General features: G+C 46.9%; 1 protein-coding gene across 4 annotated transcripts; it reads right to left on the minus strand.

Annotated features, from left to right (window-relative positions):
- Positions 1-4,600: 4,600 nt before the first annotated feature.
- Positions 4,601-16,777, minus strand: LOC147241329 (neutral cholesterol ester hydrolase 1-like). Of its 4 annotated transcripts, none has more exons than XR_015110834.1 (8): positions 16,550-16,777; positions 14,537-14,759; positions 14,230-14,299; positions 13,742-13,913; positions 12,887-13,500; positions 7,290-7,471; positions 5,846-5,948; positions 4,601-5,748 (listed from the first exon to the last, which is right to left on the minus strand). XR_015110834.1 is itself a non-coding variant. In XM_086190992.1 (6 exons), exons 1-6 carry the CDS (start codon positions 16,682-16,684, stop codon positions 10,699-10,701), a joined length of 1,221 nt encoding a protein of 406 aa, XP_086047118.1. In that variant the 5' UTR covers positions 16,685-16,777; the 3' UTR covers positions 8,612-10,698. The 4 variants fall into 4 exon arrangements, 2 of the variants coding, with proteins under 2 accessions (XP_086047118.1, XP_086047119.1); XR_015110835.1 differs by lacking the exon at positions 16,550-16,777 and adding an exon at positions 15,377-16,527; XM_086190992.1 differs by lacking the exons at positions 4,601-5,748; positions 5,846-5,948; positions 7,290-7,471 and adding an exon at positions 8,612-10,705.
- Between the last annotated feature and the right edge of the window lie 895 nt (positions 16,778-17,672).

Raw genomic sequence — 17,672 nt, forward strand, 5'->3', positions numbered from 1 at the left:
TGACTGTTCGGATCTCCAGACTGGATCCATTAAAACATCATTTCTGAAGATTTTCTGCTTCCAGTAGGCTAATAAAAACCATGACACATCAGTCAGTGAGAACGAGAGGTTCTCCTACAGGCTTCTCGTCAGGATTTCAAACTCTGGTTCAGGTTCGCTTCAGAAAACCCCTGACTCTACAACAGCAGCCAGGCTGTGATTCAGCCTCCGGCAGCCAGGAGTCGCTCATACGGCCTCAGGCTAAATATACGTGGCCGGCTCCCGGAGTCACAAAGAAGTAAAGCAGGCAGGAAAGAAAATACCTCAGAGAGCTCACGGCTCCCGTCAGTGAGGAAAAACACCTTTGAGGGTGTCGTATCTGCAGCCCAGCACTCGAACCACAAACACATCTCAGCTCTGACTGGTCCCCAGGGAGTGCTGGTTCCCCACATTAACACAGAGCAGGGGAGACACTCCCTGAGTGGACTCCTGACTGGCGGCCAAGTTTTGATACAAAGAGGAGAGCTGATGACTCCCCCACAGAGTCGACCGCCTCCCACCTCAGTCGCCTTCCAACTTTGTCTCTCGCTCCCCTCTGCCCTCCATTTTTAGCCTCTCTTTTTTGTTCTGTCTCTTTGTCTGTTTTCCACGTCGTCTCCCGGATTTTCCAGACTCAGTTTCCCTTCACGACGTTTGCTTTGTGTCATGGCAGCGAGGTTTGTCGCTGCCTCCCGTTTCACAATACTTTAGCCGTGCGAGGTTTATCTGTTTTGTTTGGCTTTAAAAAAAGTTCACTTTCAGTTTCACTTCCAAGTCACGGACTTGCCTGACGGGCCGAGGTGTCTGCTGCCTCAGGGGGCGGGGCGTTGACATCACCGCCAAATAAACTGTAGTTTTATCATCAAAGTCTCTCCCACAAGGTTTATGTTGCATCTGTGACACGTCTACAGTTTTCAGAGTGGAGTACAAGTACAGATTAGTATCTCAATAAGTCGGGTGACAGCGAACGCAGCCTCACCCACAGAAGGTTGTTGTATCATTTTGTGCATGAGCAGCGTAAACATATGAGTCTGAATATGAGCATAAGAATTTGAATCGGATTTTTAAGGTTGTTTTGGTTCAGGTCAAGCAACTCGGGTTCGGTTCCGGCGCCGTCGTCTCCCACTCATCAAACATGATGTTTTGTCTTCGTTTCCCACATTTTTCAGTTATTCAGCTCAGTCTTGTTTGTCAGCCAAGCGGGAACGCGATTGTCTGTTGACACAACAACAAACATTTCATGTCCACAGAAAAAGAACAAACAAAAAACCAAGGCTCTTTCTTTTTGTTTGGTCCAATTTAAGGCGGGATCCTGGATCAGTGACCTACAGAATCCCCACCAATCAGCCCGTTGTTAGCAGCTAAGCCAAAAGCACCACTCGCTCGCCATCTTCCTGTTTTCACCAATGCTGCATTACGAATGTCAGGCCCAACTTTTGTTCCATTGATGGAACCGCATCTCCTCTGGGCCGCCGCTAGCGTTAGCAGCAGCTAAGCTAGTGCTACCTGCTTGTCTGGCTCTAACATGATGGACATCTCCCAGCGAGCGCGATAACACTAGAATAGAGAGAGATTCTGGAGCCGTTGTGTTTGTTCCTGGGCCCTTTTCATTCCGCTCTAAATCAGTTCTAGAAGTGTCAAATATTTATCTGGAGAAAGGCTTTATTAGGTGCAACTCACCAGGGAAGGAATATCAGAGTCCTGCTAAATCACAAACCAGGCTGGCATGTGGCACCGCTTGGCTTCATTCTAATATTTGTGGAAAGAATTCTTAAATTAAACACAGATAATCTATTAAAACAGTAACGCTGAAAATGCTCTCTCCTGCTGGCCAAGATAATCACCCTACCAACACACACACACACACACACACACACACACACACACACACACACACACACACACACACAGAATTCATTTTAACTCCCATTTAGAAAGAATGGAGCACCCAGAGCTGAACAATATCACACACACACACACACACACACACACACACACACACACATGCACAGGAAGGGAGAGGTGGGACAACAGCGGTGGCCAATGGGCACGCCGGAAACCCCCTGATCTGACCAATGAGAAAACAGGAAGTTTTTGGGGACTTTCCAAGCTTTTTTTTGGCTCCACTTGGTTTTGTCAAATCATTATGCTTTTTTCTTTTGAACATATTGACGTGTGTTTCTGTGCTGGTGTGTGTAACCACCCTGCTCATAAGTGTGTGTGAGTGTGTGTGTCACTGATGTGTCTTGTGGGGCAAAAATACTGGACACCACAACTTTAAATATCTGTCTGAGGGTTGAAAGTTGGTTTTAAGGTTAAGATACACGTGAATGAATGAATATCAGTGACGTTTTCTCCACCACTCTGTGTGTGTGTGTGTGTGTGTGTGTGTGTGTGTGTGTGTGTGTGTGTGTGTGTGTGTGTGTGTGTGTGTGTGTGTGTGGTAAGGTTGAGGCTGCTCACTGCTTCATTTCACTGCAGGAATCAAGAGTTCAGAGAAGCAGGCGCTCGATGAGGCCACAACTCTCGAGAGAGCCAGAGAAACCCCCTCTAGTCAGATACAATTACCAGTGTGTGTGTGTGTGTGTGTGTGTGTGTGTGTGTGTGTGTGTGTGGGACTAGGCATGTCTTTGTGAAAGCGTATGTATCTCTCTGAAGGCCAACATGACTTAAACCATGGCAGTGAGAACATTTCTGTAACATGGAAACATTTTGGCCTCCGTGCTTCAAAATGAGGTTAGAATTAAGCTTTTATTTCACTTGAGGGTAGCGGCTCGGTTCTACCGGGACTCAGACGGCACCTCCTCTACCTCAGCGGTGCTCAACACGCCGACGCCGCGCTCGAGAACACTGGCAGATGTTGGGATTTGGTTACAACACGGCCGCTCTGTCTCTTGAAATTCAGAAAAATGACAACTTCATAACTGTGGCCAACGCTGATGCCATTAGAGATGAAAGCTCCAGGTGATATCTGCTGACAGACGCTCACACGCCTCGTCCAGCGGAGCCCGAGACTCCCTCATTCGCACAACCCCCCAAGTAGATTTTGATTTGAGCTACAAAACAACCCTGAAGCGATGTTTCACGCAGGCTTGCTGATGTGGCTGGACAAAGAAGACGTGGACGTCTGCCAGATGTGTGGCCGGGACTGAGGGGACTCATTCAGAGCCCAGACTCTCAAAAGTGTTCACGCCCGCCGGGTATGGAGCCCCGAGGAACGACTCTGAGTCGAGTTCTGGATTCAGAGCCCCGACCAGGGCTTGAAAACAGCTAGGATGAATATTCCTGGGCAACTATCATGACTTCTCCAACAATGGGAAGATGTTTAGCACCGTTATTTAAAATAGCAGTAAAAAGCTAGCAAGGGAAGTTCACAAACATTTGCTGCTACGGGGGGAAATGTTTACGCGTTTCATAAATTGTTTCATTGCTGCCTTGGTGTTGTTGCCTTCACTCGCCGTCTGTGTCATTAAACCTTTGAGGAGCCTTTGCCTTCCATTCAGCAACGTCTAACCTTCAGTTTATTTCTAATAAAAGTAAAGCTAATTATGCCTCTTAAACATCTTGTAGTATTTGGCGCTGCTCCGAGGCCTTGTGTTTGGACGTGAGATGCATTAAAAAAAGGGAATTTTCTCCAGGATTAAACCGTCCCAGATGTTTCTTTCGTGTAACATCTGTCATATAGCACTTCAACCTCACCGTGATTAGTTAGCGTTCATGGCTTGATGCTATCAACAAACAAACAAACCCAGGAGCGGTTTTACATGGACTACACACTGAAGGCGGGTCGACTTGTGAACATTTACAATCCAGCGAGAGGAACGTTAACTGTAATATTCAGTATTAACTGTTGAATCAAGCTGAAGCAAAAAAGGCCCTTGACCTTTTCAGTTCAGATCCTTCATCTCTCTCTCTCACACACACACACACACACACACACACACACACACACGCACACACACGACGTCACTCAATCTTTTCACAAAATGGCCTCTTAATTTCTGCTGTTCTAGCTGCTCAAACCTAGGAATGGTCTGTTAGTTTGCTGTATAGACGAGACTCGTTAACGCTGGAACGGTGTTTGCCTCTCCTCTTGGTCATGAGGCGTCACACTGCTGCGTGTTTGAAGACGTTCATAAATAAGACGTTAACGCCGGTCCAGGTCCTCCGGTTCTTGGCTGGCTGCACAATCTGGCAGAAACTGTGAGTGTTAAAGGAAAAACTCCCCAGTGTGAATGCAGATATAAATCTTAAAATGCTGTGGAAGACATTCTGAAAATTTATTGCGATCTAAATAAAATCTCCTGTGGCCAACCAGTAGGTCCCAACCCAGTCCTTGATTAAGGGGGGGGCCCGAAGGAGCCGGGTCAAAACCGGCGGGTCGCGGGGTCACTCTGGCGGGGGTTCATTTCCAGGCCTGTGTGAATGCGATACGCCCGAAACATAATTTGCCTGAACTGTCCTGAATTGATTCCAAAATATTCAGGCAAATGAAAATGTGTGATTGTGTTGAGGTGGATTTATTCTGTTTGTCTTAACAATACTTCACCAACATAGTGTGTTTTACCGTTCAAGTACTCACAAATTACTGTCTTGTGCTCACGAAGAAATGTTTCCCTCCTGAATCACTTCTTGGTGACTCACAAGTGCAGACGGACCCAGCCACGTATTTAGCTTGAAGCTAACGGAGACTTGACAGCTAAGGACTGCATCGGTGCCAAGTGGAAGTGATCTGGTTGGTTCAGTATTTTAACTCAAATGAAAGTTTAAAGACAGGCGATGCACTTGAGCGTTTGTCAACTGCCATTCTTGCTGTTGTTAACCTTTGTTAGCTTCAAGCTACATATGCATGGCGGAGACGGTTATTTCTACGGAAAACCGAGCTGCCAGGAGCAAAGACAAAGCAGTGGGAATGTGACAGGAAAGCATTACCTTTGTGACTCCAGAGCAAAGCAACCGTTACGTACCAGCCATTCATGACACAGCCAGCCACGTACGTTTAGCTCGGAGCTACTGGCGCCGAAGCCTACGTGTCGTGTTAGTTTGTTTATTTCATTCAAGTCAAAGTGTTTGTGAATTATTGAACATACATAAAGAACACTTTGATTATGTGGGACGATGCACTGAGAGTTTGCAAACGGCCGTATTTACCACCGATAGCCTCCGTTAGCTTCAACCTGGTAGCCTTTTTCTCACAAAATTCACTTTTTGGATGAAATATTGCTTTAACATCGTGGAAAACTGCAATTTTTCAAACACCGGGGAATGGCTGAGTTCACCCTGGCAAAGGTCAGCGCTGAGTTTGCTCGCTCCGAGTGTCTTATAGTTTCAATTTCTTTACCATTTAGGTTTTAAATACCTGGGAAACTCATCTTTCAAGGGAGCTGGCACACAATCCTCTGGTGCATCCATCACTGCTGGAGGAGAGGTGGGTTCTGACCGGCGGCCTTCAGATAAGTGGACGACCCCCTGACCTCCAGAGCCACAGCTGCCTGAGAAAATCCCAAAATTAGAGGAGCTTTGTCTGTTATAGCAGCAATCACGCTCGTGGTTTAGGAGAGAGGGGTTGGTTTTTTGAACGGTGTCAGTCTCCACTGCTCTTGGCCATGTTACGGGAGGGAAACAGTGCGGTTTGAGGCCCATGTTGTGGTTTTTCACCCTCCCAATCCTTCTCTGTCCTCCCTCCGCCTCTTTCTAAATTGCTGTACACTCCCGTCTCTCTTTCTCCGCCTGTCAGGAAGAAGTGAACAATATGACCTTTAGTCGCAGCGATAACATTCTCCCCCATGAATTCCCGGCCGCTCCAGCTTGCCTTTCACATTCTCACCGCTTTGTTTTTGCTCCCGACGGCTCTGTTTTCCTTAGAAATGATCATCTCGGCAGCCGGTGATTAATGAGCGGCACCAGAGGGCAGAGAGGAAGTCAGGCCTCTGCGGGGTCCCACACACACACACACACACACACAACATTCTCATCTGAGTTTTTATCGTCTCACAAGTGTCACACCTTATGTTTCTTTTAGATCAGCGTGAACAGTGAAAAGCTGCTGGATGGCTGTTTCACTCCCGTCTGGATTGCTTGTAAATGAGCCCCGAGGCAGGAGTGGCTCGACCTAGAACAGGGCCCCGGGGCAAACGCTGGGCTGCTGGGCCCCTTTGACCTCCCACCTCCACATCTCGCTGCACCTTTCACTTGTAACTAGCTGTCAAGTTCAGACGACGCCACTCGTGCTACCACTGTAGCTCGAAACTGTAGTATGGAGGACTTGCAACACAATTCAAAGTTTATTTTTTGTTTTGTTTTGCCATGAGAGGGGCGGGAGCGGCGTTAGATCTGACACGAGGGTTCGACGTCATGAGGGTCGAACGTCTGACTTAACAACCTTGATTGAGTCCTGAAACCCTTAAATACGTTAGCATGCGTCTTAAAAACCTGAGTTGCTAACAAGTGAAGCTGTTTGTTGACTTCGATATTCCAAGATTCGGCTCAATCAAGTCAAAATACCACATTCCATCCCACCAGAAACCTTTCTATTGTTTCACTTAACCAGCACTGTCCCAGGGGTCAGATTAGTTGTTGTTGTTTTGTCATTTACTGATTTTATTGAACACAGACACAGATTTTTAAATAGCGAGTTAAAATATCAATCTGCCAGGAAATACGTCTTGGGGTTGTAAATTCAACGTCCAAAAGACACTTCTTGACTTCCAGGAGTCTCCTGAGGGGTTCTATAACCACGCGTCCGGATGTTGAACCTGACTTGTCAGCACTCCAGATGTACTTAAGCGGATTTGGCTGTAAGGACCTGACGCAGATGGAAACGTCTCCCTGATGTCGCACCTCATATCACAGTCTCCTGATCTGCTGCGAAAATATTTTGGTCACAAACGTTGCCGGTCGGTAGGAAACGAAACCTTGACGGCCGTCTTATCTTGAACCTTGATGCCACGACCTTGAGGTTTACGCTGGGATTAAACCTCGGCTCTCGGTGACTCTCAGTGGGATAAAGCGGTTCTGGGAAAACAAAGGCTGAGTCAACATCCATGTTGCAGGCTGCATTGTTGCTTCATGGGTCCACCACCCACGCCGCCGTGCCGTAATCAAGCCCTGATGGGCCAATTTAGACGGATCACGTGTGTCAGACGGGAGAAGGCAAAGGCTGAACGTGCCCTGTGGCGCCCCACATGCTTATCAGCCATGCAGGTTTTTACAGCTAATGGCATGTAAACACTTGCAGACCTGTCAGTCAGGACTAGCGTGTTCCCACTCACCTCTTGGCTGCCATGTTTGATCACATGGTCCGCCAGGCATGTCCCAACACCACAGGTTTCTGTTCCTCTGTCGACCTGAGGAGCTGCTGTCTCTATGTAGAGGGCCGCGGCGGGCAGATGGAGGAGATCTGCGGTCGCAGGATGGTGGATCGGCGACGACTCAAAAGTCTGAAACTCTGAATCTACGGATAAAAGATAGCATTGAAGTGTAAATCCCTAACAGGAAACCATTAAATTTTTTATCGATATAATAAAACCTTGAAAAATGAATAAAAAACACATGATGAATGTGGAAAATAAATTCAGCACGTGTCAGCCGGAGTGATCAGAGGGGAACATTTGGCGCCACCTCCTGGATCAGATTTGTACTATGAAACATGACGCGGAACCCTGAAGCCCCTTCAAAATAAATGACACGTGTAATCTATTAATATCTTGTGTTTGCGTGTTCAAGCCACAATCATGAGACAGCATGATAGAGGACCTGGTCATGGAAGTGCAGCATCATATGATCCAATATCCTTGGGAACTTGTCATCACAAGCAGTGACGATGAATCACCATTGTCTCCTGTGTGAAACCTCTATCATTATAAAACATGCAAACTCAGAAGTTTAACGTCTGACATGTGGACGCCGGTAGTGAACATTTTTCATCCCGTCTCTCAACATCTGTTTACAGGTGGAAAATAAACTCAAGCTCAACCAATGAGACGCTGCAACCGCCTGCACTAAACCGTGAAAAGATCCTGAACTGAACCAGACGCTCTCCAATTTTCAGGTGGTCAGGAATTTAATTTTCATCAATCTTCTGTCTTCCTGCACCTTCATTCAGTGCTGTCAGTGTCCTTGATTGAATTATTGTATTAAAGTGAGCTCAGTTGTTCTAAGTAGTTCTTTCATAAATACCTTTAATTTCCCATCTAAAAACAGAGAGGCATCAGTTCCAAATCTGTCCGTCAACAATTTATCCATCTTAACAACTCCTCAGGCTTTTCATGAGCAGCTGATTCCCAGAGCGTGTTCTGCCGCCCACTGGCGGACTGAGAAGGAACTGCAAGCTGGCTGCAAGAGATCTCATTTCCAGTCAATGAATTTCAAACAAGAGATTTTAAAACTTTGTAATTCAGTGAGTTTGCAGAGGGGAAATCAGAATCAGAAATGTTGATACCTGAGGAGGATCAGAGTGGAGAATAAATCAAAACAAATCAAACAGAAGTCCGTGACAAGCGACGATGACACGGACACTCAGAGGCGAGAGTCAAAATACTCCCTTATTGCTGCGTCCTGAGAGGTGTCTGAATGTTTGAGGAGTCTGAAATAAAAAATAAGTCAATCAGTTAGCGTTACCCTGAAAACATGAGATGGTCATGTTTCTAAAATTCTACCAAAAAAATGACAACAAATCTGGTGCTGGAATGGGTTTCACGTCCGTGGGAACTCACTTCAAATGAGCTCTTGCACAAGAATGCCTGGGACTTTAGGACACGAGAAATTCTGAAAACTCTTCAGAACTCAATTTGAGGCCGACGCACTGAACCGCCATTTTCCCAAAGAAATGAAAAAAGACTCATTAAAATGACACAACCCTGAACTGGCGAGGCAACCTGTGACGTTCGCAGGTAAATTCCTCCTAAGAAGAACCAACATAATTTGTGTCGGGCGGTGAGTCCCTCCACACAGGTTTATGTGTATAAAACCTTTCAGGGAATACGAGGCGCTGGACATAAAACACTAAAGACTCCTGCAAGTTCAAGAGAACAACTTTTTAATCGTTCAGCATCCGATGACTTTTTGTGTTGTTAAAGCCGACTCACAAACCAATAGCAGAAAAAGGTGAATATTTTACCATCAAACAGCTGGAATTTGCAGTTTTTAAGACAAACTCAGACCAAATGAAAATAAATTCTAATGCTCGATATTCAAACAAAGAAAAACAAGAGAGAAAAGAAGGGAGTGACATTTCATTTTTAATGGCTCCAACTTGGACTTCACGAGAGGCGGAAGCGCACGTTTCAGTCTGAAGCTCCAACAACTGAGCCTCAGCAGAGCTCAAGGTTTTGTTCCAGACTACAAACCTGTTAGACAAGATCTGACACATCTGGACGGCAGAAAATCAACATCAGAAAATCAATTCAAGCTTTGCAAACCACCAGTAGTATATTAAAATATATTAATTGGCACACGGAAAGCCGGCGCAAAGATCTGAGGACTGGAACTACTTTCTTGGTCTTAGTGGAAGCGAGCGGCCGTGAATCAGCTGCCGAGGTCCGGCGCTGTGACCTCTGAGGATGTTTTCCTGAGGCCCAACACATGGGTTCAGTTCTGCATGTCGCTCCGACCCAGGAGAGCTCACACGCTGGATAAACACTCACATAAACACATAGTACTTTGATTTAGTGGTCGTCTTAACGCGAGTTCATGAACACCTCAAGGTTTATGGCTTCGTTCGCCGTTTCCAGCGTTCCTGACAAACGCCGCTGCTTCAGGTTTATCTTCAAAACCTGCACAACCACATGTCGGTTAAAGTGCAGTGCTCGCACGGGACCAAAGTCCCCTGTGCCAGGAAGGTCTGGACTTTGCTCAACACGTCAATATTTGGGCTTTGGCGCCATTCAGCTCCTGTAAAACTTCGTTATGTTCTCATAATGACAATAAAGACTTGATCCTTGACTCAGACGCCTGGAAGCTGTGATCCGCCCCTCACAATATCAACGTCATGTGATTCAACATGATTTAAAGGACCATTATATTGGGGGGGGGGGGGTGTCCATTTAGCATTTTTGCTAATTTGCTAATCACCGTTTTATCAGCTAACTTGATTTCTTCAAGAAGCAGATTTGGTAACAAGACTGTAGCAGGAAATCACTCGTCTTTTTCCTCTTAGGAAAGAAGAATATCAAGAAGATATTTTGTACAGAGTCAAGGAAACTCATACATTCAACATGTCACAGTTACACGCCACTGGCCGTTTAAAGGTGCGCCGCGGGGGAACGAAGGCACGGATCGTCGTTCCTCCTCGCCGGCGTCACATTTACAGCACGACTGTCAAATCTCTGTGTAAACGTAGCACACGACGACGTTCACAAGCCTTTCAAGAAGAGTGAAATTAAACTATGCTTTATTGAGGCCCCTGAGGCCCCCCGAGGACCCCTGAGGACCGGCTCCAAGGAACCGTGTATCGTCTGCATCATCACGATGTTTCAGGAGTCTTTCATCTGAACTGACGGCAGCAAGTAGAACAAACTTCAACCTAAAGTTTTCCCGGCGTCGCCCCGTGGTCCTCATTCCCGGTTCTTTCAGGTGTCACGAGGATTTGCACGAGTGAACGTTTGTGTTCCACGAGGGTTAACATGACCGCGACGTAGGTCTCGTTCCTTCAACTCCACGGTCACTGATCATTTCAAGACCTCAGTTCCTGTGACATGAACATGAAAATGTCAGACTGTTGCATTCTTATTCATGTTTGCTTTTCCTTTTGCAAAAAACAAAGTAAGAAAACATCTTCAATACAATATAATTCAAACAAAATATCATTTATCTTCCTTCCTGAATAACTTGGACAGATATTTCACGCGTTGAGACCTCAGCTTTCACAGCTGCAGACCAAACAAATCATCAGCTTTTTCCTCATAATTGGGATTCAAGTTTTCCTTCAGCTGTGATGTCATCAAACGCTCCGGCAAGCCACGCCCACTTCACCCAACAGGTACGACTCCCAACCCTCGTAATCACGTAGTAAAACAGCAGTGTTGCAGCTTCCTGACGCCAGTGAGTCATCAAACGCCTCTCATTAAACCACACGTTATTAAACAAAACAACAAGACCAGCAGAGGTCCCGCCGTCCGGCTCCCTGCCTACAACTGGAGTCCAGCCAGTAAAACCAGTCCCTCATCACAGCTGCTGCAGCACATCTGGAGCGCCTCTTTGCTGACCCGGCCCGTTACGTAACCCTCTTGATATTAAAAACCTTATTTAAATGACATAAAAGGATTTGATGCATCGACTCACTGATCTCGCCGCGCGGGAAACATTCAGAAGTCTCTCTCCACATGCCTGATAGCCTCGACTCCTCCCGTCGCACGCCAGGCTCATTCTTACCATGCTAGCGTATCAATCAGTGTACAGAATGGTTGGTGTCAACGCCGCCAGCAGAAATTGACATCGTCTGGAACGGTTCCAGGAAAACCACAACGCAGACACTCAGCGCGACCGCGTCTGTCTGATACTCGCCGCCTTCCGTTCATTTCAATGTTTTGGGCCGCAGCAGCAGCAGTTATGATGTAGTGATGCACCATCATCATCATCATCATCATCATCATCACCATCTTCATCACCATCATCACTGCCTTCGTCCTGCAGAGCAAATACGCATTATAGCACAATCTAGTGAGAACACACAGCCCTGATCTCTGGTTTACTTTCCTCTCACACACACACACACACACACACACACACACACACACGGAGGACAGACTTTGATCTACAACTCTGATAAGGAGATTATTGAAGGCTTCATTTTTAAGAGAAACTTCGACCTCTCATGTACTCACAAACAGGTGAGGCTCCAGGAGCCAGCCACACCGTTAGCTTGAGGCTATTGACGGCTAACAACAGCTAAACTGTCCAAAAACATCCGATCACTGACCTTCCAGCTCGTCGTCCGGTATAATCCAGGTCCTTTTAATCCAGCTGTATGGTCAGTAATCCATTAACTCTTTGATTGTAGATTAAAACTAACTAGAACACTTCCCAGTCAGACCAGTTCACGAGGACTCTTAGTAGCACTGCACCAGACGCGCTTGACTTCCTTCGTTTTGATCCCAAATCAAAGTGTTTGTGGATTATTGATCACTCAACTGGATGGAGAACATCTGGATTATATCGGATGATGATCTCGACAGGTTCTTAACAAATGCTGTTTTTGGACAGTTTTGCTGTTGTTAGCCGTCAGTTTCCCAATCACAGCCATTTACTATGCTAAGCTAACTAGCACTAGCACAGGGGACAGACACTGTGACGATGGACAGGAAGAGATTTTCCCTAAACATTGGCGTGTTCCTTTTAATGCTGCTAAAATGTATATAATAAATATACATTCCAAATAAAAACACTCTAAATTGGACCATACTGAGTACTCTTACTGTCAATACTACATTTTGATGACAGCACTCATATATTAAATATAGATACAAATTATTGTCTAATTAAGAAATGCTGAATTTCTTTTTTAACCACCAAGCAACAGCTCTAAAACCCAGTCTGGTTCCTTCTCCTGCGCCATACTGGACCTCAGACTTTGTATTATATATCATATTCCTCTATGTCAACGTCTTTCTTTGGGTACTCATTTTGGTTTTGGTTTTATGGCACCTTGTAGGAGCTTTGCTGGCTCTTGCAGATCTCCAGTGATTCAGGTTCTGTTTTGAGGTCTACAGAGAACCCGGTCCTTCAGAAGGACCTTTTGTGGCCTCCTGGGTTGGAGATTTCACTTCCAGCTCCAACTGCTCCTGAAGTACCAGACTCTCTGCCCCAGCATGTCTTTGGTACCACAAAAGTTCTTCCACAGGTTTAAAAGGTTCTGAGAGGGTTCTCTTACAGATTCTGGTCCAGCCAGCGGATGTAGTTGTTCATGCTCCTGCGTCCGACGCTGGACATCATTGGCAGGAACGCAAACACCATGCAGCCATGGAAACCATCCTCATAGTGGTCGCTGGTTACTGCGATGCCAGCGTCCTGCAGCCGCCTGACGTACATCAGCCCGTCGTCCCTCAGAACATCGAACTCACACGTCATCACGTATGCTTTAGGTGTCCTTCCCAGAATCCCCTGCTCTGCCAGCAGAGGTGCCGCCCTCACGTCTATCAGCGCCGGCACCTCACGAACCAAACCCAGCGACCCCTTTTCTCTGATGACCGGCAGGAACTGCTTTTTACGCTTATCTGGGAGCAAAGCGGTCCAGTCCAGCTTGGAGCGGGCCGCTGTGCCGATGGCTGGCTGGTCCAGGGAGCTGTGGTTGTTAGCGAGCAGCACAGGTTCCAGGGAGGAGTCGGCACCCAGATACTGCAGCCAGAACCGAGCCATGATGGGCCTGTAGAGGATGGGTACAGCCTGGTTCTGCTGGTAGGAAGGGGTGTAGAAGTCGAGCGCCTGCAGGACAGGGTAGATCAGCGCCTGGGCCTTGAACCTCACCGTGCGGCTCTCGGCAGCCAGCTGAGGACACAACCAGGGATTACAACCAGTTTCTGTCTCTGCCCTCCAAAACAACAACGTGTCTGAAAAATACGCTTTGTGACGACGTAAACTCCTGGACGACAGAAACGCTTCACCCAAAGGTGTACTTTGCCTTTCAAGTCCTCGCTAATAGGTGAGGTAATAAAAACCACAAACAGCAGGGTAAAAATACCACACGTGTGTGATGAGAGGTAACGGTAACTGGTGGCGGCCCCGGTACCTGCTGTGTTACGGCAGCAGCCAGGTTTCCTCCGGCGCTGTCCCCAGATACACACAGCCTCTCTGGATCCAAGCTGTAGTGCTCGAAAACCTCGGCGGACAGGAAGGCCCGGGCCGCCGCCAATGCATCGTGGTACTGCTCTGGGAACACCGCCTCTGGAGCAAGACGGTAACTATGGCAACACCACAGGAAGGAAACATTAATATTCAACATGAAGCACTGGGGATCATTCAATCATCATCAATCTATCAGTTAACAGCAGCGCCGAGTCCAATCCTCTCACCCACGCCTCTCGTCTTTTATTGTTTTTCCACTGAAAAAGTGGAAAAAGTACTTCTGGGATTAAAATATGCGACTCAGATCACCGTGATTCAATGTTTGATAGGTACTCGTTACTGCTTTAACTGAGGGTTTGTATGTCAAATCTCAGAAATTAAAATGGTGAGAACGTTTAGCTTGATGTGACTGGACAGACGCTAAAAACTTACTCCACAGACATGACGACGGCGTCCAGATCCTCCGACATTTTCCGACACAGGAGGTCGTAGGATCTCATCTCTGAGAGTGAGAACAGGAGACAGTGGCGCGTGAGGTCTATCAGCCATTTGACTGAGGCTCATGGATGTTCTCTTGTGATTCTTTAATTTTAAAAAGCAGAAACTTGACTTGGCTAAAGTCACCAACCAGCGGGAGAGAACAGACCAGGAGCGAAGCCAACACCAAGGTGGAACTTCATCCTCAGCAACAACATTATTTTATGGCAGAAATCTGATGACATCCGTAGCTGGTACTCACGTCCGCTGCCGAGAGCCCATCCTCCGCCGTGGAAGTAAATGATTCCCCGCCTCAGCTTCTTGCCCCCTTTAGGCTGGAAGACTCGGGTGGACACGCCGCCCAGCGTGGAGTCAAACACATGCACAGCGTGGCAGGAGCGGGCGTCGATCACCTCCACCCAGGACACCACCCGGTTCAGCAGGTGGACCCGGTGGCACATGCCCAGTGCGTGAGCCACGTCACTCTGATGCACACACGAACAGCGTCAACACATCACATCCAGGGTTACAGAACGAAACGCCAGAAACGAGGTCTGGAGGTGTTTCAGAGTGAGCGGACTGTTTGCTCGTCTCTCTATAATAAAGTCACACTTCCGCCAAAACTCGCATTTTTTACCTTTCAAGTACTCAGAAACGAGTTGTGTTGTGTAATGTTGAGTTACAGGTGAGCAAACGGCAGGTGCCACTAACATAAATGACCACAAACTCTCATGGCTGATGTTTGGATGCCGCTTTGTTTTTAGCTAAAATGACAAAAGACGTGAGTCAAAAGTGCTTGAGGGTTTATGAACGGAGCTTTTTTTACACAGTTTAGCTGTAGTTAGCCGCCAGCCTCCGTTAGCTTCATGCTAAATATGTACTTATATCATTCTAAACACACGTAGCTGGCTCGTTCTACAATCTGGAGCAACAGAGAAGTGACGCAGGAGCGAAACTGAGCTCAAGACTCCTATCAGTGAGTACTCGAGAGGCCGTGCGGACGTTTCAGGGGAAGTATTGCTTTAAGGCATGAGTCAGAGGCAGCAGCTGCTATGTTGACGAGCAAGGAGAGAACACCGCCAGTGCAGGTGTGGCCACGTACCTGACAGGGTGGGACAACTGGTCCAGTGCTTTCAGTGTATTCATGTAAAAACTGCTTCCAGGCACTGATGGATTAAAGTGCTGCGAGCTTAAGAGCGGCTTAAGTTCGGACTTAGATGTTACATCATCACATGTGCTACAATCAAGCGAAGATGGGTCAAAGGTCACATTTTACACCTGCAGCATTTGCAGCATTGCTCCCTCACACCTGTTGCCCATTCAGGTCATTTAATCGGTCTCCAAGGGTCTCATTTATTCCAATCTGGATTGTTTCAAATAAAGAACTACAGGAATGTGGTTGTTTTGTAGTCCAACAGGAAGTCGGCATGTCTGTGGCTACCTCCAGCCAAAGCTAATGGGATAGTCAACTGGAAGGGGTCCTCCAGACCCGCCACAGCAACACAGTCGCACAACAGCCCTGACATTTCTGACCAGGGGGCTCTAGTACTGGACTGTACTGTGTATTACACAGCCGTACAAGTACAAGCTGTGGTTGCTGAAGCATACAAGCAGAAATACTATATAAGTTATTATATTAGACTTGTAAGATATTAAATAATAAAATCCTGTCCTCCCAATATTCTCACAAAAACAACACTATTTGATAGTGAGGTATACTCATAGGTAGTACTGCTGTGAAACAAAACAACCCTGTACAGTGAACTACAGTATGCAGTATTTATCCTAGCTTTATTCTGGTTGAAACTGTTCCACTAAAATCCAACATAATGAGTTGTTCTACTGTTCTGCAGATTTACACTGTTGTGCATTACTGGGAACTCACAACATGATACCACCACAATACTTTGTTGGGAGATTGTTCTCAGCACAGTGACAAATCTGTGGTAAACACATCCAAAAAGCCAATTTATCCACAGTACATCATTATTTCTGTGTTACTGAGGAAAAATAAGCCAAGAAATTGCGCAGTTATTGTTTATCGCCAGTACATTGATTTTATATCACACCAGGAAGAATATATCGCAACATCGGTATATCGCCTCCCCTCAGACTTCTCTGACGGTTTTTCTCTTCTAATCAATGATTCTGACCTCCGGTGGTAAGTCACAGTTACATACGGGCTCCCCCAGCAGCAGCTGCTCTGAACCACCTGGGGGGGAGGTGTAATGCCTGGCGTCCCCTTCTGTCAGGGGCAACCTGCTCCTCCGCTCACCGCATGCATGAAGCTCCGGAACAGCGCGTCCAGCAGCATCAGCTTCCACGGCTCACTCACGCCGCTCGGTAGCGGCAGGTACACGTAGTAGGCAGCCGCCGACAGCAGCACGGCCCCGGCCACACGGAGCCTCATCGCGGACGGACGGTACCTGGCTGGAGCCAAGCCTACCGCCTCAGGAACACCCTCCTCCTCCTCCTCCTCCCTCCTCCTCGGTCGCAGGTTAGCGGTGCCTCCAAGAGAGCGATGAAACACGGAGGAATGACCCCGACTTCAGAATAAAAGCCCAGCTCGATGTCCGCCTCTATATGTCAACTTCTTAACATTGATGAGCGAGGGCTGGTGTCTTATTTTGAAAGTGTCATCCAGGATGTAGTATGACAATTGCGTAACAATGTTGCCAAAGGGAAATGTAGTCTTTTGAAACAGCGACGACACGCACAAGCCAAATCAAAATTCAAGTTTCTCTCAGTGAAAACGGATTTTCAAATGTATAAACATTAAGCTGTCCTTGTTTTTGAAATTAAAAATAAAAATGGTTTGGAAGAGATGCTGCAGCCGCCCTGTCATGTGGAGTTGGTCTGAAATTGTGATGTGTTGACAGGACGTGACAGGAGGGTGAAAGTTGAGCCTTAAAAAAGAGACTTCGTCGCCCGCCACGTCTGCTGTCGACCTTCTCTATACTCTAAAGACGATTTGAAGATTGACACTGCATTTTGATTTAAATTTGTGGCAATAAGATGGCCGTAATGTTTATGATTATTCAAGAATAAATGAGGAAGTCATCACCTCAAATACTCTGACTCATGATGAACTGTAATGACATTTAGCAGTCTGGGATTATTCTGCGGGGCTACATCTTTCTGTGTGAGTCTCCATGTTCTCCCTGTTCCTGTGTGGGTTCTCTCCGGTACTCCAGCTTCCTCCACAGTCCAAAGACATCAATTTGGGGACGAGGCTGATTGATTCTCTAAATTGACAGTAGGTATGAATGTGAGTGTGAAAGGTTGTTCGTCTCTGTATGTTGGCCCTGCGATGGACTGGCGACCTGTCCAGGGTGAACCCCGCCTCTCGCCTGTAGATGCTGGGATAGGCTCCACCCCCTGTGACCCTTAATGTGTAG

This window comes from Aulostomus chinensis, chromosome 21, assembly GCF_037954235.1.
Source record: "Aulostomus chinensis isolate RoL2024-O1b breed Wild chromosome 21, RoL_Achi_v1.0, whole genome shotgun sequence".
NCBI classification, from domain to species: Eukaryota; Metazoa; Chordata; class Actinopteri; order Syngnathiformes; family Aulostomidae; genus Aulostomus; species Aulostomus chinensis.

Excerpts from the sequence above, each read along its gene's own strand:
- LOC147241329 (XM_086190992.1), bottom strand. The coding sequence starts at position 16,684 with ATGAGGCTCCGTGTGGCCGGGGCCGTGCTGCTGTCGGCGGCTGCCTAC. Across the intron at positions 14,760-16,549 it reads TCCGGAGCTTCATGCATGCG|AGTGACGTGGCTCACGCACT; the intron begins GTGAGCGGAGGA and ends TGTGTGCATCAG. Across the intron at positions 13,914-14,229 it reads GCCGTCGTCATGTCTGTGGA|TTACCGTCTTGCTCCAGAGG; the intron begins GTAAGTTTTTAG and ends GTGTTGCCATAG.